At 33.5% G+C, this 24,813-nt stretch overlaps 2 protein-coding genes and 1 long non-coding RNA gene across 3 annotated transcripts; 1 reads left to right on the top strand and 2 right to left on the bottom strand.

Annotated features, from left to right (window-relative positions):
* Positions 1 to 6,694: 6,694 nt before the first annotated feature.
* Positions 6,695 to 10,894, top strand: LOC21400594 (protein trichome birefringence-like 25). Its single transcript, XM_010097494.2, has 3 exons — positions 6,695 to 6,967; positions 7,414 to 7,724; positions 9,922 to 10,894. The coding sequence occupies exons 1-3, from the start codon at positions 6,697 to 6,699 to the stop codon at positions 10,705 to 10,707; spliced, it is 1,368 nt and encodes a 455-aa protein (XP_010095796.1). The 5' UTR covers positions 6,695 to 6,696; the 3' UTR covers positions 10,708 to 10,894.
* A 557-nt stretch (positions 10,895 to 11,451) lies between these two features.
* LOC21400593 lies at positions 11,452 to 12,797 on the bottom strand. Its single transcript, XR_002902157.1, has 2 exons — positions 12,616 to 12,797; positions 11,452 to 11,684 (listed from the first exon to the last, which is right to left on the bottom strand). It is a non-coding gene; the product is annotated as an uncharacterized LOC21400593 (long non-coding RNA).
* A 3,781-nt stretch (positions 12,798 to 16,578) lies between these two features.
* LOC21400592 (protein COBRA) lies at positions 16,579 to 18,528 on the bottom strand. The gene is made up of 3 exons (XM_024165200.1): positions 18,239 to 18,528; positions 17,671 to 17,750; positions 16,579 to 17,123 (listed from the first exon to the last, which is right to left on the bottom strand). The coding sequence occupies exons 1-3, from the start codon at positions 18,315 to 18,317 to the stop codon at positions 16,656 to 16,658; spliced, it is 627 nt and encodes a 208-aa protein (XP_024020968.1). The 5' UTR covers positions 18,318 to 18,528; the 3' UTR covers positions 16,579 to 16,655.
* Between the last annotated feature and the right edge of the window lie 6,285 nt (positions 18,529 to 24,813).

The raw sequence follows: 24,813 nt of genomic DNA, 5'->3' as shown, positions 1-24,813 counted from the left end.
GGTCGGGCCGGGCTGGGTCGTGTCGACACGATAATGACCCGTATAATTAAACGGGTTAAGCGTGTTAAACGGGCTGGCATGAATTCAGTCCGTTTATTTTCGTGTTATTCATGCCAGCCCGTTAATGGCCCAATTAATAATCGTGCAGTCTAAACCCATTTATCTCGTGTCGTTTTTGTGTCGTGTCAGAAATTGCCGGCCCTAGATTGAAGCACTCTAAATTCGATTGAAGCACTCTAAGGTAATACGTGTATTGAGTTCGAAAGAGAGGAAACCGAAAAGACACAACTAAGCGAGCACACAAATGACTGTTTTAAACACATCACTATAATATGTGGATAACTTTGATTGATTGAGATCGAGAGACTAAAAGCGTCGGGGCCTACAACAACACCATAAAGAAAAACTTGCGGACTAGACCTAAAAACAACACTGGACGGTGGGGGAACCACCTCCGGAACCAAACAACACAACATAAACACACTAAAACTAAATGGCCGAAACATCAATGCCTTTATTTGACAAGCACATGAACAAAACAAAAGGGTAAAGCCCAAATGACACTGGCCGAATCTGACAAGTCAGCCACCGCCGTCAACGAGCAAGGGAGCCGCAATACTGCAAGCAAGCCAAAGAAACGCTGAAAAAAGGCCAAGCCACTGCTGCCACCCACCGCCGCTAACCAAGGAAAATGTTTCACCCATTGAGCCGCCACCCCACTAGGGCCAAAACCCCCATAACGCAGCAACACCAAGGCATCCACACGTCCCTAGCTTGCAGCGAAAAGCGCGACCTCTCCACCTCTACCTCTATCTCTGGTCGCTGCAGTTCACCACAGGGGGTAGAACTTTGCCGGCGTACAGATGTGCCCAAAATGGGCAACCAAGCACACACCGAAAAAGCCTTGTCCACCACCCTTTCCTCCCACCCAAAATGGGTGCCAGACTTCGGCCTTTTAAAACTCACTGCAAAAACGGCGTAAAGAAAAGCAAGAGGGAGAGAAGAAGAAACCCTAGCAAAAAGCGGCGCAAAGAAAAATAAGAGGGATAGAATACATGTGAATATTTTAACACAAAATGGGTTTGAATCAGTAATTTTAATTATGACCTTTAAAATTTAATTTTTTGTGAGAAAAAAACATTGTTATAGAACTAAAAACCATTGTTTAAATTATCCAGAACTCTTAAAACAAACGCACTTCAAAGGATTCAAAGTTCTAAATAGACTAGGGTATTAGGCATAACAATCATTGGTGTATTTAGTGCAAATGCGCAAAGGGAAACGATGGTACAATAGTCGTCTCTTATAACATCATGGTCATCATGTGGGTCTATCTGATGTAAATGCCATACTTCAACTCCCACTAAACTTAACAATGGTGGGCCCACAACTTTATCATGGCGGTGCTCAGAGGGCCTTGCTTGTTAGCTCCTTTTCAGTCTCAGCCTACTCCCACGAGCTTTCTCTGGCGGGCCAGAAAATAAATATGGGTAAATTTTTTGCCCGTTTGGTTAGGAAATTCAAAAAGCTTGAACATAACTCATATATATTTTTTTAAATAAATATTATAGTAAAAAAATTTAAATTGTAGTTTAAATTGCGAATCAAAAGATATCATAATATACAATGTATATGGGGAATTTATAACAAAAGAACAGGTTTCAAATGATGTGTTTGTAATTGATCCCGTTTTTATTTTTCACATTTTTTGAGAAAAATAAAAACGTTTCTAAAACGACGTTTGGCGTAATAAAAACAAAAAAGAGAAATGAAAATGATTTTTTAGTTTAGTATAAAATGAGAGAGAAATGAAAAATGACCATCAGTCGTTTTTCATTTTTTGTTTTCATTCTCTCCTCTCTCGAGCAGAGAGAAAGAAAGAGACATTAATGAGTTTTTTATGCTGAAAAAAATCTATTTATAAAATTACTAAACGCATTTTTAAAAATGATTTCTGTCTGAGATTGAAAACGTTTTCATTTTCATTTTCATACAAAAAATAAAATCATTTTAGAACGAGTTCTAAACGCGTCTAAAATGTCCGGTTTTCAAATTTTGGTAGAAAATAGGTGGTTTTGAGAACAAACTTTCTGAAATGTGCCATTTGCCCCTTGTACATTATAAATATAACGCTGAAAAAAGGCCAAGCCACTGCTGCCACCCACCGCCGCTAACCAAGGAAAATGTTTCACCCATTGAGCCGCCACCCCACTAGGGCCAAAACCCCCATAACGCAGCAACACCAAGGCATCCACACGTCCCTAGCCTGCAGCGAAAAGCGCGACCTCTACCTCTATCTCTGGTCGCTGCAGTGCACCACAGGGGGTAGAACTTTGCCGGCGTACAGATGTGCCCAAAATGGGCAACCAAGCACACACCGAAAAAGCCTTGTCCACCACCCTTTCCTCCCACCCAAAATGGGTGCCAGACTTCGGCCTTTTAAAACTCACTGCAAAAACGGCGTAAAGAAAAGCAAGAGGGAGAGAAGAAGAAACCCTAGCAAAAAGCGGCGCAAAGAAAAATAAGAGGGATAGAATACATGTGAATATTTTAACACAAAATGGGTTTGAATCAGTAATTTTAATTATGACTTTTAAAATTTAATTTTTTGTGAGAAAAAAACATTGTTATAGAACTAAAAACCATTGTTTGAATTATCCAGAACTCTTGAAACAAACGCACTCCAAAGGATTCGAAGTTCTAAATAGACTAGGGTATTAGGCAGACCAATCATTGGTGTATTCAGTGCAAATGCGCAAAGGGAAACGATGGTACAATAGTCGTCTCTTATAACATCATGGTCATCATGTGGGTCTATCTGATGCAAATGCCATACTTCAACTCCCACTAAACTTAACAATGGCGGGCCCACAACTTTATCATGGCGGTGCTCAGAGGGCCTTGCTTGTTAGCTCCTTTTCAGTCTCAGCCTACTCCCAAGAGCTTTCTCTGGCGGGCCAGAAAATAAATATGGGTAAATTTTTTGCCCGTTTGGTTGAGAAATTCAAAAACATTTAACATAACTCATATATATTTTTTAAATAAATATTGTAGTAAAAAAATTTAAATTATAGTTTAAATTGCGAATCAAAAGATATCATAATATACAATCTATATGGGGAATTTATAACAAAAGAACAGGTTTCAAAGGATGTGTTTAGAATTGATCCCGTTTTTATTTTTCACGTTTTTTGAGAAAAATGAAAACTTTTTTAAAACGACGTTTGGCGCAATAAAAACAAAAAAGAGAAATGAAAATAATTTTTTGGTTTAGTATAAAATGAGAGAGAAATGAAAAATGACCTTCAGTCGTTTTTCATTTTTTGTTTTCATTTTCTCCTCTCTCGAGCAGAGAGAAAGAAAGAGACATTAATGAGTTTTTTATGCTGAAAAAAATCTATTTATAAAATTACTAAACGCATTTTTAAAAATGATTTCTGTCTGAGATTGAAAACGTTTTCATTTTCATTTTCATACAAAAAATAAAATCATTTTAGAACGAGTTCTAAACGCGTCTAAAATATCCGGTTTTCAAATTTTGGTAGAAAATAGGTGGTTTTGAGAACAAACTTTCTGAAATGTGCCATTTGCCCCTTGTACACTATAAATATGTTGCAAATCTCGTCTAGCAAGCAACGGCTTCGTGACGGTGGGTTGTGAAGCTCATCGTATCACAAGCGACAATGCACGTTGCAAAAGGGGACGACATTGTGGACCGTCATGACGTTGTAAGGGAAGGTGGCTGATAGTGAGGACTAGGGGGATAGGTTGCGGCGTGAGGGGTAGGATTTTTTTATCTGGGCGTCTAAGGATTGGGTTTTTAATTTGGCCCCAAAGTTGTTTCTTTTTATCTTCTGCAACTCAAAATGACATAAATTTTTTTTTGAGTTTTATCTTAAGTTATAATTTTGATACTTTTATCAATGAGATGTCATTTTATTGACAACTTTAATCATGTATTGATCAAGTGGCTACTTGGAAAACCATGATAAAAATAAAAAAAATTGGAGTGATGCAGGGGTTGTGAGCAAAGGAGGAGGTGATGCCTAGGGTTAGTGTGAGGAAGAATTTGTGAATTTGTTTTTCTACTTTTTTAAGTTTAAAGTCTATTTTGTTTAAATTTACTTTATTTCCCTTTATCATGCAGTTACTTGACCAACATGTACGTCGGTTAAAAATTGACGCTTCAACAATAAAAGTTTTAAGTTGCAACTTATTGTAAGCTTAAGAGAGTGTTTTGTGTCACATTTTGAATTGTTAGGAGGAAAACGAAACAACCTCTATTCTTAATAGGCCAAATTTAAAATAATTCCTAAGCTAAATGATTATTCTCTTAGACAAGATCTCTCTCTTCAAACACACGTATAATCTTAATTTATTACTGTTTTTTCTTCTTCCTTTTTTTTTTTTATCAAAAGAAATCGAACATGTCGTACCTAAATCAAATTTCATAGACAGCTAATTGTTGTTTAGTGACTATTCTTAATTCTAGTATTCTATTTTTCAGTAAACGATATGCCTTCCTTGTTAATTTAAATAATAAAAATATAAGAATTGTCATTCATTGTTTAGCACCACGAGGATGTCATGACCATGCATTGATAGCATCTTCTTGTCCACGAACTGTTTTATATAATTTTTTAATTTAAAATATATGGTTCACAAATCCGATTAGGTGTCTTAATCAAGTAATCTCTCTTGTTTTTGTTTCTTTTTTGTGTGTAGGGGATTTTGGCCTTTCAAGTTGATATTGACCTAATACCCAATAGTTGGACGTTGCACCTCACTTGATTTCCTGTGGAGAAATAAATGTATGTTCAAAGAATCAAATATACGAACAAAGCAAGCAATTTGATTTGATCAAGGTCATTGTAATGAAAGAGGAGGGCTAGATATAAACAAAAAGTATTGAGACAAGTACTTAAATGAATTTTTAGAGTCTAATGCAATATTGGACGCAATTTTTAGAGTCTAATTCAATATTGGAAGCAACACACAAGATGAAAAAAAAATTAAAAACAAGATGCACAGTTTAGAACTTCAAGACTATAGTTATCTTGAGAGAGAGAGAGAGAGAGAAGGAGAGAGAGAGAGAGAGAGAGAGAGAGAGAGAGAGAGAGAGGTGTGCATGGTTTTGGAAAAGGGTGGTCCCATCTCCATTAATGTCTTCTAGCCCAAAACCAAAACTTGAACAAGAAAATGAAAAATAGGAATAAAAAGTGGTCCACATGTGATATATTATGATGTAAGTTTGCTTTATTGCTAAAAAGCTCCAAGCCAGCTGTGGCCATGTATTAAGTCCATCAAATATTCACTCCAAAATTAAGACCAAAGGTGTGAAGATGAGGGCAGGACATGTGCATGAGATCCGGTTTTGTGTCCCATTACAACTTGCAGCAAAAAAGAAATGGAGAGCAAAAAAACTCTTAAAGTCCGTTTAGTTCGCTGATTCGAGTTGAGATGTGATTTTATGTGAGAGCTTTTTACTGTAGCAAAAAAGTTAGATGTGATTGTTTGTGAGAGCTTTTTACTATAGCAAAACTCGAATTCTAAACTCAAATCAGCGAAGTGAACGGAATTTTAATTTGCACAAGATGCCACATGACATATATTCTTTTCTTTGGGAGCAGATGTACCTCGTGCCTCACATAAAAAAATAAAAATAAAAAATCCTCAAAAAGTTTATTAATATTATTATGGGGTTTCTCGATCTATTTCTTTTTTATTAGGGTAGGTTTATAAAGTTTAAAGCTGCGGTTCATTTTTTCTGTCTCGTTAGTTCTCCTATTAATATTATTTTAACAACTCATTCAATAAGTTGAGTAGTTTTAGTGATGAAGAGATATGAGGTGCATCATAGTTTATATATTCTATATAATAATGATTTTTAAAAGGTTGGGACGCTAATTCATGAAGAACTTCTTGTTATACCTTTCAAAATCGTTATTACAAAGAATAAATATCTTGTTATATGTTTTACTTTTTACACGTTTTACGCCGGACATCCTTTGAGAAGTACTCAACTCCTCCTGATTTTTTTTTATTTTTTATTTTTGTAGGTTATTTTTTAATGTAATTATGGAAGTGTATACTACTAACTGATTTTTTGTTTTTCTTTTGGAAAATTATGCCCTTAATTTGTTGCAGGGACATAAATTATGTCCTTCCCAAGAGGTCACTCTTTCTCAAACAATACAATATTTATGCCTTCAACTTGTCTCATTATATATTTCCTAAAAAAAAAAAAGACCCCTTTTTTTTTTTTGTAAATCCGAAAACAAAAAAAAATGATATTATTATATATTTAACTTTAAAAGAACATAATTCTAAAAGTGGACAAAACCAAGTAAGCCAAGAGACATATCCCTAATATCTCAATTTGTTATCATGTGTTATTACATATATGTACGTATGTATGTTCGTATGTATGTACATATTTTGTTGAAAGAATCCAAGTGAAATGCAGATTTATCGAGTTTTCTTAAAATAAAATTTAAAAAAAAAAAACATATTTTTTTTAGGTCACTTCCGAGGCTTGTTGACATCTCATGTACAGAAACGACACTGTTGTTTGCATTAAACCTTCAAAACCACTTCCTGCTAAAAACACTGTTTTCTTGGTTGGCTTTTTTGGAAAAAGCTTCTAATCTTAACACATATTTACTCTCTCTCTCTCTCTCTCTCTCTATATACAACATGGTGAAGGAAATGAGACTTGATTCGAGCCCATTGTCTCTGCACAAGCAAAAGCATGTTTTGGTCAAGTTTGCGGTTTCTTTTCTGTTGACGGGTCTTGCATTTCGCCTCTTGTTCTCGGATTCCTTCTTCAGATTTTCCGCAGAAACTCCTTCTCTTGCAGAGCAGAAAACAGAGTCCCCTGTCCCTGTGGCTGAGACTTCCCCTCCTCCTGATCAATCCCCTCTTCCTCTTGATCTTCCAGATAATGAAATCCAAACATTTCAGAATGGTAAATAAAAATTCTGTTTTCTTTTTCTTATTCTTTTCTTAACAGATTAAATGAGTTAAGTTTGAGGATTTATGGCTCTTAGATAGTTATTCCATATTCTAAGCATAGCTAGATCTTTCAATTCTAAATATACATTTATTGATTTAGTCATTGGGTGTTGGGAAATAGGAATTTTTATTTATTTATTTATTTATTTTCTACTCTTTGTTGAATTTGTCACCTTGATTTTCCTCATGTTATTGTTAAATTCTCTTTGGTGCTTATTCTGTTTGGCCTTCAATATTATGCCAAAAAAAAGGGAACCATTTTATCTTCAAAAGCAAAATCTAGCTCTGAAAAATGTCTCACACTTTTGCCCTCCTTCTCTATGCATGCGAAATAGAAATACCATACATCCATCATTAGTATTCGTAGCTGATTTAAATATGAAAAAAAAAAATTTGCAGAGACAGAAGAAGCAGAGGCAGAGCAAGAGGCAGGAAAATGTGACATATTCAAAGGAGATTGGATACCGGACTCATCAGGTCAAAGATACACTAATGAGACTTGCCGTGTGATTGAATCTCATCAAAATTGCATGAAGAATGGACGGCCTGATTCAGGCTACTTCTACTGGAGATGGAGTCCAAGGGGCTGTGATATTCCCAGGTTTGACCCTCAGAAATTTCTTGATCTAATGAGAAACAAATCATGGGCCTTCATTGGTGACTCCATTTCCCGTAATCATGTACAATCATTGCTATGCATTCTTTCACAGGTACATTCTAATTTCCAGCCCTTCTAATCTATTTTGAATTTTCTTATTATTATTATTTAAGGAAGGAGATTCGAACACAAGAACTTCTCTATTGGAGGTGATAATCAAATTTGTTTTTTTTTTATTTAAACAAAAATTGAGAATTGGGAATTTCGACTTGGGAGTTAGAACTTCAACATTCAACGTGAATATAGAGTTATTGTCAGATTTAAACTTCCCGGATTTATTTTACCCTTCTTCAAACAGAAATGGGATTTTTCTATAATATTCGTATTCCGTCTTAAAAGGTAGTGGAGTGAGTTAATATCTTCATAAATTTACGTTTATTTTCATATTTAAATACTATGGAACATATTTATTTAACCCTCAACCACCACAATGATAATCAGATTTGAAACTTACTCTACTTTTCATATTTGAGGCTAATTATAACTCCTTTAAAAGAATATATGGTTATAAGTTTGCTTCATAGTTTTTTTGTTTTTTTAATAACTCGTAAGAATAAATGGTTACTTTTCATATTGCTTCATTAGTTGATATAGAAATAAACCAAAATTGGCTTAATGCTGTTGTTATTATGAGCATCAACGTCGCAAAGTCTTATGCTCCTTCTTGACCATCATGGAAGCTTTACACAAATCATGAAAACTTAGCTGCTATTTTTTTTCTTCGGGAATTGAATATTGTGGCCCCAGAGAAGTAAATTATGTTGTCGGTACATTTGTCGGTTATGACTTGTGAGCTAAAAACTAATCTATTATTCTATTTCTTTCACCTAGAAGTCTTTCATGTCTTCACACGATTTTTTGTTTTGTTTTGTTCTGTTTTTCTAAATCATGTCTTCACACTATTTATTTTAATTAATTCATCATATCCTCTTATCTAAAAGGGATTCCATGGTTTAGCTTCCCTACCACGTCTTTGTCTAACTTGTTATCGATGCTGCATCCATTAAAGGATGTAATTTTTGTTGTCGTTTGTGGACTACAGCTTCGACTTTTACGGTCAAATGCTTCTTGTTAATTGGTTGTGGCGTCCTTTCTTGGCAGGTTTACCTACTATGTAAACAATCATTATTACTTTTTCCGTTTCCATGTCTTCCCTAGATCTGTAATTATTGAGAATAAATACATAACAACCCTTTTTTACTCTCTTGCGGTGCAATTATTAGCATCTCATTAGTTTGCTATCCAAGCTGGAATTTTTTAATTTCTTTGTTTCGTTCTGAGTAGGATTTCACTAAAATTAAAAATTTAAAAGTTGCTTATACCAAGGAAGAGAATTGCTAAGAACACTAACTTAAATACCAACTCTTAGTGGGGCATTTGAGTTGTCATCTTTTTATTAGTAAATGCAATATTTTATTATCAATTGACGGGGTTTTTGACACATTTGCCTCCTGAACTTGTCGTGATTTAGTAAATTGCTTCCCCAACTTTTAATTTTGACAATCACTCCCTTCAACTTGCAAAATTGTTGCATTTAACTCCCTTTAACAAACTTTTGTTAAAAAACTTATAGAAAAAAGGTAAAATTGGTATTTTAATGCCTTAATTTTTAAATAAAATAATAAAACTACCCTAGATTAATCTCAGCTATAGATGTTAGCATCTTTTAATGTCAACCATTCATTTAATTTTTCAAGAAAAAAAAAAGAAAACAACCACCAATGTAAAAATAATAACTTCTATGCCACATCAGTTGGTACATAAGAATTGAGATTTGAGTTGGTGTCCTTAATATTATTCACTGAGGACAGGAAAAGAGTAATGCTAAGGATACCAATTCAAATACCAACTCTTGTGTTGGTGCCTGTTTAAAGTTTCCAATAATTTTAAAGTTACAAAAAGCTGTATATGCCTTTTGTTTTGCGTCTCTGCAATATTCTCCATGTCTAGATTTTGTTGGTATTCTATCTGTTTCTGTTTGAGTTGTATCTTTAATATGAAAATCTGGTTATATTTCAACCACAGGTCCACAACAGTGTATATTCTTACTTCTGGTTTTGTCCTATAGATAGACGAGGTCCTACAAGCCATACCTAAACCTGACATTTTAAGAGTAGTCTCACTATCTCCAATTATTGATCTATGTTTTGTTTGCATAACAACAAATATCATATGTTGGTTGAATGGTTGTGATTGTAAGGTCCCACAAATGGGTGTCTGATGAAATTTCAGCGAATTGTGTCCCACAGGTGGAACAAGCTGTTGAGGTGTACCATGACGAAGAATACCGGTCCAAGAGATGGCATTTCCCTTCTCACAACTTCACGCTTTCGGTTATTTGGACTCCTTTCCTCATCAAGGCCACTATTTTTGAAGACATGAATGGAATATCGACTTCCGAAATCCAGCTTTATCTCGACAAGCTTGACAAGGTATGGACTGATCAGTATGAGAGCCTAGATTATGTAGTGATTGCCGGCGGCAAATGGTTCCTCAAAACCGCGATTTTCCACGAAAATGACACTGTATCGGGCTGCCATTTCTGCCCCGGGAAGAACCTGACCGATCTAGGGTTTGAATACGCCTATCGCAAAGCGCTCCAGCTAGTTCTTAACTTCATCACATCTTCCAAGCATAAGCCTCTTGCTTTCCTTAGAACTACCACACCCGATCACTTTGAAAATGGAGAATGGTTCAGCGGAGGGTATTGTAACAGAACAGTGCCCTTTAAAGAAGGTGAGGTTGATATGAAAGATGTCGATACAGTGATGAGAAATATTGAGCTGGAAGAATTTAAAAAGGCTGCAGAAATTGGTTCCAAAAATGGGGTTGTTTTGAGGCTATTAGACACAACCAGTCTTTCTTTGCTGAGGCCCGATGGCCACCCTGGTCCGTACAGACAATTCCATCCATTGGCTGAGGACAAAAATGCTAAAGTTCAAAATGATTGTCTACATTGGTGCTTGCCTGGGCCAATAGACTCTTGGAATGATTTGGTTATGGAATTGTTGGTCAATGGTGACAAATATCAGTGATCAAAAGGATTGAGATTCTAAGCATAATTCATAACTTTCATAATCAGAACGGTAGGGGTAGATAAAATGAGCGTCTTCTATTTATTAAAAAAAAAAGGGTTATCAAACTTTTGCACTGGTGGTTTGGCATCTTAAAGAGTAAGAAAATAATACGTTGAGATGGAACAGTGATTGTACGTGTTTTCAATTTTTTTTTTAAGAGTAAGAAAATAATACGTTGAGATGGAACAGTGATTGTACGTGTTTTCGATTTTTTTTTAATTTTTTATGCTATGCTGCCAAAAAATTGGATCCCTTTTGTAATATCACACGACTTGAACTAAATATCAAAAGAGCAGATTTTTTTTTGATGAATAAATAATACACAGATTACAACATGAAAGTGAACCCTTGTATTGTCAATCTCTAGCCATTTCTCTTAGATAATCTCCTGTTCTCTACTAACTTAAAGTCTTAAACTAGCTTTTCTGTTACCCAATTGTAGCAGGTTCTTTGAGACGCCCAAACAAGAAAAGTGCTAATAAAAATGTTTGTCTATGTCATTTCTTCAGATGCAATTCGAATTTAACGAGTTACACATATGATGTATAAAAAAGAAGACACCAAAAAAAAAAAAAAAAAATCCTTAAGGTACTATCATATCAACGGAGCGATAATATAAACGAATCCTCGCCTCTGGAGATATGAGAGTAAATATCAGTCGTGGGGGTTATTCATGAAAGAAAATAAGTAGAGAAATCAATCTCAGATCAGAACTCGATTCCAATTTCAAATTATTATTGCAGTAAAACTCGAGAAAAACACACCAATATCAGAACTTCACTTCCATTTGAAATTATTAACTACAAAATCATGTCCCAAAATACAGAACCAACATGGCAGAAACACAAACGTTGTTCACCTTCATCCTTTCACTTGGTCGCTGCCTCACTGCGAACTGAATCCGGGATCTTTTCCTTTAGAGTACTAAATGGATTCTGCAAATCAAGAAATGCAAATTAGATGCTGTTGAAGGGCAGAGTCCCAAATTCCAATCAAAATTCCAACATATACCCAAGAAATCATGCCATTAGAATTTAGAAACAAAGAACTGAAAAGCCAACCAAAAAAAAAAAGGCAGAGAAAACCCCCAGAAAGTTTACGTCTTAGTTTGGTGAATCATTTATCATTGGGAAATCTTAATTTAGAACAACATATAAACTAGTTCACATGACAAGCAAAATCCCAGAATTTCATTCATAGTTATATTTTAGAACTCTTCTTCAATAGCTTCAACAATGAGCACTATTATTGGCCACATATATCTGCGCTCATACAGAAGACTAAAGGGGTTTCTTATTGAATTTAAATATCAATTTTCGCAGGATCTTATATATTGAAACACCAAATCTCAGCCCTAAAAAGAGCAAAATTAATAAAAATGATAATCAACAATAACATACAGTAATTACCTCACAAATGAACAAAACTCACAATCAACTTACATTTTCCACTTCGCAAACAAGCATTGAAAACTTCAATAGCGCACAGAATTTGATGGATGCATATAAGAAAATTCCAAAAGCACGATTAACCAAACGAAAACAATACAGAATATAGGAAATTCTCAGTTCCAATCTGTTATCTTCCGTTTTTCTCCGCATCAAAATAGAGCTTAAATTTAAAAAAAAAAAAAAAAAACCCTTCACCGGTGACTTCGAAACCCTAAGTAATCTAGATCCCAGAAAAAACCATGCCCTAGACTAAATCAAATCAGATTACCAAGATCACAATAATCAAATCAGAAAAGAATCCCAAGAAAATCATATACTTAAAAGAATCATGTAGAGAAAATAATCTGCTCAAAATATATATTATCATAAGAAAAGGGGTGTTATTGGGGAATTTGGAATGAAAGAATAAGATTACGTTTTGGAAGACGACAAAGCTAGCGAGCGCTACGGTGGCCCCTACGCCGCCGAGAACCGCCGGGAGTGTTAACAAGCTCCATTTCCGATATATCATCTTCTTCTTCCGAGTTCTTCTCCTGAAGATTTTCGTTTCTGGTGCGTTTCGGGTCTTAGGCTGAGGCAGGTAACAACCGGACAAAAGGCTACAGCAGACAAGTTATGGACAATAACTTATCAAGTTATGATTCATAACTAAATTATAGATGAAAATAATAATTTAGTCTATTTATTAACTTATATAAACTATTAGCCTATTAATTTTAATTCATCTCAAATTTTGACATATTTCTCTCTTTCTCCCTTAATATTACTCTAAAAATTGGGCACATTTGAGGCTGTTCATTTCAACAACGCAAAAATAAAATAATAATAATAAAATAAAATGAAATAAAAATGGTGAATTTACTTTTAAGAGTATACGAGTCTTGATCTTTACTCTTTATTTTTGATAAATATTATTTTATTAATGTAATTATTTGACTAAAAAGGTTATGAATTAAGAATAAGATTACGTTTTGGAAGACGACAAAGCTAGCGAGCGCTACGGTGGCCCCTACGCCGCCGGGAGTGTTAACAAGCTCCATTTCTTATATATCATCTTCTTCTTCCGAGTTCTTCTCCTGAAGATTTTCGTTTCTAGTGCGTTTCGAGTCTTAGGCTAACGTAGGTAGCAACCGGACAAAAGGCTGTTTGGAAGACGACAAAGCTAGCGAGCGCTACGGTGGCCCCTACGCCGCCGGGAGTGTTAACAAGCTCCATTTCTTATATATCATCTTCTTCTTCCGAGTTCTTCTCCTGAAGATTTTCGTTTCTGGTGCGTTTCGGGTCTTAGGCTAAGGCAGGTAACAACCGGACAAAAGGCTATAGCCAGACAAGTTATGGACAATAACTTATCAAGTTATGATTCATAACTAAATTATAGACGAAAATAGTAATTTAGTCTATTTATTAACTTATATAAACTATTAGCCTTTTAATTTTAATTCATCTCAAATTTTGACATATTTCTCTCTTTCTCCCTTAATATTACTCTAAAAATTGGGCACATTTGAGGCTGTTCATTTCAACAACGCAAAAATAAAATAATAATAATAATAATAATAATAATAATAATAAAATGAAATAAAAATTGTGAATTTACTATTAAGAGTGTACGAGTCTTGATCTTTACTCTTTATTTTTGATAAATATTATTTTATTAATGTAATTATTTGACTAAAAAGGTTATGAATTAAGAATAAAGGTAAAAATCTCGACTCATGCACTTTCAAAGGATATTTGTCAAGATTACCCCAAAGATAATTACACTACATGGCAAAATTTTATATTTTGAGTTGAAATTTAACAAAATTTTTAAAATATTATAAATATAGTAAAAATGACATAGTCATTGTCATAATAGATCAAATTTTATACTATATAATGATATAATTATATTTTAATGATATTAAAATTTTATTATTTTTGTCATATTTTAAATGACCACATAGTCATTATAATTATAATGTTAGATTTTATACTATATAATGACATAGTCATTGTTTTAATGATATTAAAATTTTGCTATTCTTGTAATATTTTTTAAAATTTTGTTATATTTAAAGTCTATTGAAATAGAGCCTTTTCAACAACTCGAGGTACTTTGTGAGAAAAAGTACTCAGTATACCATCAAAATCCATCAATTTTAGATTTACATTATCTAAGCTTTGGCTATATTTGTTGATTTTAATATTCAATCATAATACTCTTTGAACATCAAACCGAAGATGTTTGGTCATCTTCCTAAAGTAGGAAAAATAACCCGGTAGGATAATTTTAGTATCCTAGTAGGAAACTTTCTCATGAATTTAATGACATTAGATATTAAATTTTGTCATTGGGGTAGCATAAATGTAAACATAATATTTTTTGAGTGTCATTTTGTATATCTCCCTTAAAATTTCAACGAAAATTGTTGTTTGGTGAGGCACATTTTTTTCTTTTATTTTTTATTTTTTGAATTTAGGGCGAGGAGATTCGAACTCTTCATCTTATAGTAGAGTAAGTATGAAATTACCGTAAAATTATGCCTACAACCACTATAGCTAAAAACTATTTTACTAAAACGTTTTCTCTCAAAAATTTTGAATTTCTCTTCAAACTTGATTAATGTCTAGCTCACCATGGCTTTAATAGAACTGCCATGGGCTATTGTGTTTGGATTTTTTTTTTTTTTCCTTGAGAGAGGTTGTTTTTATAGTATATCACACCAACACATCTAAAATAAATATATTTCTAATTAATGTCCTATTGACGTATTGATTATAGCCATTATCGTTAAATAGGGGCATAATTATATATTTTAATCTTTGAGTTAAGGCACACTTTTAGTTTTTCTTATAAAGTGACTAAAAGTTCAGAAAAGAAATTAGGAATTAAAAATGAATCCTCAAAATTTTGAGTCTCAATATAAGGTGGTCTCTGTACTGACCATTGATATCTTACAATGATACTAAGTAAGTACCCGCAACGATTGGCAACAATCGGTAGGTGATCATTGGTCTCCTACAATGATACTTTGCGGTCACTAATTGGAAATCACAGTATTTTATTGTGATACTTTATGATTGCCGACTAGAGACCGTTGATATCTTATACTCAATTTTGACAAGCAGTGGTCGTTGACCGTACTAAGCAGGTTTTCTCACTTTTCTTGTTTTGTTTTGTTATGTGCGCAGGTAGGGCCGGTAATATGGGTCACGATACGACGATACGACTCGAAAATGACACAAATTTTACGGGTTAGGGTTGAGAAAAAAGATGTTCGGGTCAGAATTGGATCGACCTGAAATTGACACGAAAAACATGGGTCAATTTCGGGTTAGACCCGCCTAACCCGAATACGACACGAAACTCGTAAAAAACTAAAAAATACATATATTTTTCATTGCATATTTTAAATTTTATTATGAACTTGTGATATCATGATAATTATACTCAAAATCTTATACTATTATTTGCTTAATTTCAATGGATGTTATTGTAATTTAGTGTGTTATGAATTTTAAGTTATTTTTAATATGTAAAAAACTAAATAAAAGTATACAATTTTCGTGTCAATTTTGGGTTCACGGGTCAATTTCGTGTCATGGGTCATTTTTGGGTCGTGTCGTGTCAACTCGTAAAGTGATCATGTCGTGTTCGTGTTGCGGCTTTTAAAAAATTTCGTGTCACGAGTCGTGTTCGGGTTGACTGTAAATTTAGAAAGAAACGATCAAAACACGACACGAACACGACACGTGACATGAATTGCCACCCTTATGCGCAGGAGATCTCAGTTCTCCGGTGAGATCTCCTTCATGCGGAAGTAGTGTTGTCAAACGTGTTGTGCGGGGCCGGCACGGCACGCTTGACCCCAGGCCCATCACGGGCCTGGGCCGTGCCAGGCACGGCCCTGCACAGTGTAGGGTCGTGCCTGGGCCGGGCCTGAGAAGAAACACTCCAGCCCGGTCCAGACCCTGGCCCTAGTCCATAAGGGCTAGGGCCGTGCCAGGGCCCAGGCCCTTCACGGGCCGGCCCCGGTCCTTTTTTTTTTTAATTTAATTAAAAAAAATATCAAATGCCCCAAAAGATGTGATTTTATTGAATTGACGTAATAGGAGTACACATAAATAATTGCCTCGTTAAAAACCTTGCTAAGTAAAACCCGTGGGGAGATCGGGACAAAACCTTAGCGAAGGAAAAAAGAGTACAGTAGCTAGGAATAGTAAATTACAAACCTAAGTGCTTCCAGCAGATTCTGTTATTTCTAAGTTAGAAAAATATTCTTGCATTGAATCATCTATGTATTGTTGTTTTCGTCTTCTGGCATCTTCCTAGTCTTTAACGCACATTAGTCCCTCCAAGATTTTTAGATGCCTGTACCAGCGTGATTTAGTCGGTCCAGAGCAAATGGTAAATCACTGTAAAAAACTCCTCAATTTTTTTTTTTTTTAATCCTTTCAATTCTTTTGAAAAGATTAGTACTTACTCAAAGCTTGGGTGACTCTCCTCTTATCTGCAGTGATAAATTTAGTCGCTCTTACGATCTTAGCGGGTCCACAAGTGTAGCCAGGCCCTGGTGCTTTGAGCGTGAAATTCTTCGGCAACTTGACAGTTTTGTTAGTTGTCCCCGCAGCACCCACACTGATCTGGAACGAGCTTGCGGCGTTGGCTGGATCCTGGACCCAAGAGTTGAGGACTCCCCCTTTGCAGCAATTTGCAATCTGTTGGTTGTAAGCAGTTCCCGGCAACAAATCAACAACTGTCGGATCCTTCTTACAGCAATGCGGGACGTTCCCTTTGAATCTCGAACAATCACCTTGCTCCGTGGTTTGTGCTCCCACCATGCTCCAAATTACTTCCTTCTTCGCCCATGTCCACCCCAATGTCCAACCCGGAGCTTGTATGTGGCGATACTGCTGGAAGTTATACATTGTAACAACAGCCTGCCAATTCAAACATAATATGCCATATCAGAAAATTCAGGAAAATAGCAAAACAAGGTGATAAAAAACAAAAAACAAAACAAAACAAAGACAAAAATATCATTTTACCATATGAGCAACCATGAAATTCCCGACCAATTAAAGTTAATACAGAACTATATTCTAAAAAGTGGTCTTTAGGTTATGCTGGTGCAAAATTTCGTCCAACACCAAAAGAACGTCCTTGGACTCCGATAATTATTTCTTATTTGTTTTTGCATAGTTCATGGCGTTCATCTAGCCGCTCACACTATGTTTTTAGTTAAAGTGTTTATTTGATCCGGATTACACGTTCAAGAAAACGTTATTCTGGTGTTGGACGAAATTTTGCACCAACATGTTAAACATTCAAGTAAGGACTACAGGGAAACAGAAAGACCCAACATACACATGCAACTAACAAAAATGATCTAAATCTGAATCAAAATTAACCATTGCCTGCTTCCAATTTCATTTTTTAATTGCCAAAAAATAAAAAATTAAAATCTGTTTACTAATTCACACTTACAACATAGCCATCAGGAGTCCAGCTCATCACATCCCATTTGATAGTGATGTTCCCAGTTGGATCAAGTGCATCATACGCTTCTGCAGAAAAAAAAATGACAAAAAAAAAAAGAAGTGAAAATTCCAACAATATTTGAAATTGAAAACTATAGTCTTTTATATACTTAAAAGCAATAAATTTCATAGTATACTAACTATTCCAATCAACATCAGACTCATCAGTTTCTTTCCGGATCTATATATCATTGTCGGTGGGATGAGATTCGGGTATGTAACAGTTTCAAAAAATATGTACACATATATATATGCAATTTGTTAATCATGAAAAATGTTAATTTTTATCTTGTTTCCTTCTACATCATTGAGTATTTCACCACTCGAAGAATCTGAGATTTCACTTGATCCCACCAAATTTAATCCTTCAATTCATCAAAACTTTCAGCAAATCTATAACAAATCTAGGGAAATGAAGCACTACCCAGATGTAGAAAACAATAGAAAAACTAGAAAATGGATGTTTTCAGAAAGAAAAAAGAATCTGCGTAAGTGAGCAGTGACTACTGACTGACCTGTGGAAGTGAAAGATAAGCAAGAGAGTAAGAAGAGAAGCGAAACGGCGAAGCTGGTGAGCCTGGCAATGGACTCCATTGCTTTTACGCAGATTTAGTTCCTTAATTGCTTCGATGTGTTTTGAGTTTGGGATGTGAGATCTGCACACGAGAAAAGAAATACAGGAAGAGGGAGAGAGAGATAGAGGAGGGAGAGAGATATAGAGAGATATAGAGGAGAGAGAGAGTGGCTCGTGAGTGGGCCGTAGTCTTTACACACGGCAAGTGGGAAGTGAAAGTGAAAGTGAAAGTGAGAGCCTCCGTTCGCAAGCAAGTAAACAAGTCTTATAAAAGTCTCTGCTGCTGTTATGTAATCACTGTTTTAGAGAGAGAGAGAGAGAGAGAGAGAAAGAGAGACCGTGTCTTTTTTTTTTTTGTTAATTGAGAGAGAGAGATACCGTTAATGTGAGCTGTTGTGCTGCTAATCTCTGGAGTGTATGTACCATTATACCCTTCACCACTTATGATGAACGATATTTAAGCCCTTATCTAACGGTTTGCCTTTAAATTTTTTAGGAGACATTTAGTTCATAAATTAGAATCATTTTTTATTTACGTGTATTTTTTTGAGAGAAAATACTGTAGTGAATTATGAATCTCCCAACCAAACAATCCCTTAGTTTAAAATAAAACAAAATCGTTTTCTTTTATTTTGTTATTTTTCTTAATTTTTAAATGAAAACATGTTTAGTAATTTTTTCTATTTAAAATAAAAGAACAAAAACAAAAAAAAAAAAAAAACACTTGATAACTATAGTTGTGTATATATTAAAAAGCCAAAAATATTATCACTAAACCTGTTTTCAAAAAAATTTACTTTTTTATTTGAAAGGATTAAAAAACTATTTAAATAAATGAGTGCGTCTAATAAGGTGGCAATTCGTGATAATAGTTCGTATTTATGTCCAACCCGTTTATTAATTATATCAGAGAACATCAAATTAAACACAACTCATTTATTAAATTTATCAAAAATGTCAACTTAAATCCGACCCATTTATTAATCGTCTTAAGAAATAATTACGCAAAATGCCTACTTTCAAAGCTTTCAATCTAAAAATACCTACTTATTTTTAATATTATATAAATGCGTATTTCTGAATAATAATAAAGCACATGTAATGCCGGAGATACCCCTATTTATTATTTTAAGCATGTTCTTTATATGGTGATATTTTCATAATTTTGGGTTTTTACCATTTTAACCCAATTATTATTCTATAATAACTTTTTGATTTTAAACTGATATCATTTTTAAATTATAGATTTTTCCTCTCTTTTTTTTTTTTTTTTTTTTCATTTTAGACGTGAATTTTTCATATTTTTCATGCTCACAAACATCTTTTATGTTTTCTTCTGTATAGCTGTTATGAACCTTTTGACCTATTATTTATGGCGATGCTTGTTTTCACATTTTGTTGTACATTTTTAACACCTTTTTTTATTAGCTGTGTCATACGCTTATCTAATATGTTTTTTTTTTTTATTATCTCGGTCATTATCATAAAACATTAATTCTTTACGATCATGCTTATATTCACATTTTGGTGCACATATTTAATATCTTATTAATATTATTTTTATCATTATCATAAAACTTTTATTCTTTATAATAATGACAACTTCTATTATTTATCATATTTAATGCATTTTTTCTATTATTTTTGTCCTTATCATAAAACTTCTATTCTTTAGTTTTGTTGTTAGCGTAGAACTTGTATTCTTTTTTATAATGAAAACTTTTTATTATTTATCATATTTAATACCTTTCAGATTGCTTACAAAACTTTGTATTCATTCTTTTTCATAATGATATTCATCATTAAAATAATAAAAATGTGAGAGATTTTTTAATGTTATTTTCTTTTCTTGTATATAACTTGGTTTATGTGTTTATCGCAATTTTTTCATTTTTTGATATAATTAGGTTGCCGTTTTAGGATTTTGTCTGCTACTTTGTGCAGACTTATTTGGTTTTTATTTAAAAAAAATTGGATAGGTGCTTTTTTTTATTATTTGTTTAAAGAAAGTTTCCTTTTCTTGAAATAATTAGGTTTCATTAAATTTAATTCTTTGACTTTTTGTATTTAAACCTAAATATTCATTATATTGATTCATTAGTTTTTTTCTTTTTTTAGTATGTAAGGATATAAACGTCTTTATAGGTATGACATAAGTATTTTTGTAAATAAAATAATAAGTAAGTATTTTTAGATTCAAGATGTTATAAATAGGCATTTCTGTAAATAATTCTCATGTTAATCGTGTCAATATGCGTCACCCATTTAAAATAATATATTGAATAAATAATTAGTAGAATTAAAATTTTAACACTATTATGGTATATTTAACAATTTTATTGGTGTATTTATCTTTTTTTTTAAGAAAACAAGAAAATTTAACCTCAAAGTTTTGAAATTCATCTTATATATTAATATAAACTTTTACATTATATCATATATAATTAATTTACAAGTAACACATATAGTTAATCTTGTCAATTTGGGTTACTTCATGTCAGAAGGTCAACACTAACCCATCATATTTATTGATTATGTTAATCGTGTCAACTCGTTTATAACCCAAATTCATTTACAATAAATTCAAATTAATTAACTCCTTGCGGTTTTCGAATCGTATTATCGTGTCATGACCCAAACTGTCACCCTTACATTATGTGTTGATGGTTAAAAAATGAATATGAAACAAAGTAAATTAGAGGGTATAAAGCATAGCAATATTTCTAGTAATTATAGTGATGTTTCAATCTAGAGAAATTAAAAAGTGGAGTGGTAGTAATTATTAGCAAAATAATAATAATAATAACAACAACATAAATGGAGTTGATTAGTAAGGTTGTTATGTGATTCCTGTGATTTTGTATTCACAACGACATGCACAATTAGATTCATATAATAATACATGCTAAAATATTAGATAACTCATAATATGATTTATTTAATTAGACCAACAAATAGTACTGCGCCACTATCCATGTACGTATTAAGGCAGCTCTAATACTATATACTATTTTTATGTTTTTATTTTTCAAAAAATAAAAGTAGCGTGTTCAACAACTTGATGAAAATTAACATGTGTATTGGTATGTGATCAACACCTTGATCAAAGTTCCAATTATCAAAAATAAAAATAAAAAAGTGTATTGGTATGCTAATTTTTTTTTCTCAAATAGTATGATAATTTTATGCAGGTTGAGATTGATTAGTAAATCAACTCAAAAATAATTCTCACAAAAATGAAAATTAGAGATATATTTTTTGGATTTTATATCACGAAAATAAATAAAAGTGATCCCTAACAATAAAAATCATTTTTGTACTAAAAGTAAAGTCAACTTTTTTTTTTCTGTTAGAATAAAAGTAAAGTCAAGTTGATCAATCCTTTGTAGCAATAAACTCAGCCAAAAAAAAAAAAAAGAAAAGAAAAGAAAAAAGAAGAAGAAGAAGAAGTAGCAACCAATAAGCATTGCCGTCTATTCTGTTTCTATTGCTCATTCAATGCGTATGGGATTTAGGAATTGAAAAAGTTCATAAAAGATTAAGCCAATTTGTCAATATGTGTCAACGACCTTTACCAATAAATGTAATAAGAGCTTTTTACAAATATTTCCGTGTTTTCTTTTTGTAAGAAAATCTTTCACGCACTACCATGCAATGCGTCAATATTATATATTTATGTATATATATGTATGTGCATGTGCATGTGCATGCGTATATATAATTTTCTATTTGTAAGAAAATATTTCAGGCACGACCATGCAATGCGACAATATTATATAAATAAATCTATATATACGTTGTGCATGTGTATATTTATATATAATAATTAATAATTGAGGGGTATTTTCGGAAAAGAGAAAAAACATTCGCCAAGGCTGTGAACGTGATAAAAAATCCAACCAAACAAAAAATCATAAAGAACGGAGACTGGTAAGGTGAACAGCAAAGGCTGTACTGTGGACCCGTTAATGACACCCTTCCTGTCGGTGGAGGGCGAATTCAATGACTCGTTGGATTTGTGTTTTATGTGAGGGAAAGAAGAAAAATTCCCATAAAAAAAGGAAAAGAAAAATAAGATAAGAATAATGTTAGAATTATCAATTCTAATTTAATTTTTTGTATTAATTTACGTGATGTATGAGTGGTAATCTTTTTATTTATTAATAGTTATTTAAAATATTTACATTGATTAATAATAAATAATTACTTCTATTAGCGAAAAATAAATAATAACTCTATGTTACATAAATTAGTACGAAATAATTGAATTAGAATGGGTGTTGCACAATTCATAAGAAAAAACCAGAAGTGTTTAAGGGGTTTTGCAATTTCTCTTTGTCCAAATCTCCCTCTTCTTACCCACCCAATGATAATACTTAACTACCGATTCCATTATCTTTTCCCAATTATTTGGCTTTACTCTCCTATATACACCACCAAATTGTGGACCCTCTTTCTATTTGTTTTTTTCTCTTAGATTTTAATGACATTTTATTTTTTTATTTATTTGTTCTGTGATTAAGGGGATACATTTTTGTGTAATGAATAAGTCCTACCGACAATCTTCTGAGGTCCTATTATGTCCGATGCATTAGCGCAAATGTATTTGTCAATTATAGTCAATAAAATAAAAGCGGGAAAAAGACCCGTCAAAAAAAGTGAAAAAATGGAAGAAGAAGGAGACAGTAGTGTTGTCAAACGTGCCATGCCGGGCCAGCACGGCACGCTTGACCCCAGGCCCATCACGGGCCTGGGCCGTGCCAGGCACGGCCCTGCATAGTGCAGGGCCATGCCTGGGCCAGGCCTGAGAAGAAAAACTCAGGCCCAGTCTAGGCCCTGGCCTTAGTCCATAAGGGCCAGGGCCGGGCCTGGGCCCAGGCCCTTCACGGGCCGGCCCCGGCCCTTATTTTTTTTTTAAATTTAATTAAAAAAATATCAAATGCCCCAAAAGATGTGATTTTATTGAATTGACGTAATAGGAGTACACATAAATGTCTGTCTCGTTAAAAACCTTGCTAAGTAAAACCCGTGGGGAGATCAGGACAAAACCTTAGCGAAGAAAAAAAGAGTACAGTAGCTAGGAATAGTAAATTACAAACCTAAGTGCTTCCAGAAGATTCTGTTATTGTTGGTTCCCGAATCGAATTCGGGTGCGGAAGCGTGGCCGGTAGGCGGATCGTGTATAACAAAAATTTCAGAAAAAACTTTTGAGATACTATATAGATTATATTAATTTATACAGGAATAAATTAATCGCATTAATTTACATTAAGAACTCAATCTGGAAAAATACTTGGAAGCCGACTCGGATGATAACTTGAATTCGTTGACCACGAACAGTCCTTACTCCAAGTTTGTGTTTAGAATACCAAAGTCTTCCACGTTAATTCTTTGATTCCACGTAGACGTGTGTGTGGGCACACGTGAGACAAAACAGGTTTCTTAAACACTCAAATTTCCACAAACACCAACGCATGCACAATGTGGAATTTTTGGAGAAAAATATTTTCTCTCTCTTTTGCTATTGAGAAATTCGGCCACACTAATCCAATTAGGGCAGAATTATGTTTCAAAAATTGTGTCCACAATTTTCTATCTTCTCATATTTTAAAGAGTAGAAGTCAAACTTCAAAACATGATCAAATCCCTATCTTCAATTTGAATTTTGGAACAAAAAAGCCCTTCCCCTTATCTCCAATGTGGCCGGCTACCCTAGGGTTTTCTAACCCTGTGTGTGGCACCAATTCTGTTAGGGAAGGAAGAGAAAAAATCATCCTTTATCCTGTAGTCCAATTTTGACTCAAATTTAAATTCCAATTTAAGTCAAACTTAAATTAATTTGAATTCTAAATTGAACAACTTATCAAATAAGTTTAAATGGATAAATCTAGATGTGTTCAAATTCAAATTTAAATAATCACATTATTTAAATAATAATTAATTCTTAATTAATTATTTTTTGAGTATTTAATTTTATAATTCTGTAATTCTAAAATTCCCATTTTTACCCTTTGTGTCTGGTAGAATTACAAGGACGACGCGGGGACATATGGACCTATAATCCCGAGCTCCAATAAAATTAATAATTAATTAAACACTTTAATTAATTAATTAATTCTATTAATTCCAATAGTTACTCCACTATAAACTTGGAATTGAACTCTCGAAATTATAGACATTAATTACTTCTAAACTGCGAAGTGTCCATTTGATATAGTCATTACATATAGATCAATCCTCCATAAATAATTCATAATTAGTGTCAGGTAGAATCCGTCAACCTCTCCAATTATATCTGCATCCTTGAGTACCATTGATTCTCTAATGGATAGTGATTCATAAAACACATTCATGAATCAGAGTGCTCTTACTAATCCAAGTACCGAATCAACACTCAAAAGAATTATTTATATACTTCTTTCTCAAGAAGGAATGGATTTCGTCTCGTACAATAACATTCCCAGCTACCTATTTCATTATGTCTCCAAAATACAAGGAATAGAATTCAGGGTCTCG

Source organism: Morus notabilis, unplaced genomic scaffold, assembly GCF_000414095.1.
Source record: "Morus notabilis unplaced genomic scaffold, ASM41409v2 Scaffold355, whole genome shotgun sequence".
NCBI lineage: Eukaryota > Viridiplantae > Streptophyta > Magnoliopsida > Rosales > Moraceae > Morus > Morus notabilis.
Note: the sequence above shows the minus strand (reverse complement) of the source record. Positions and strands in the feature narration are given on the sequence as shown.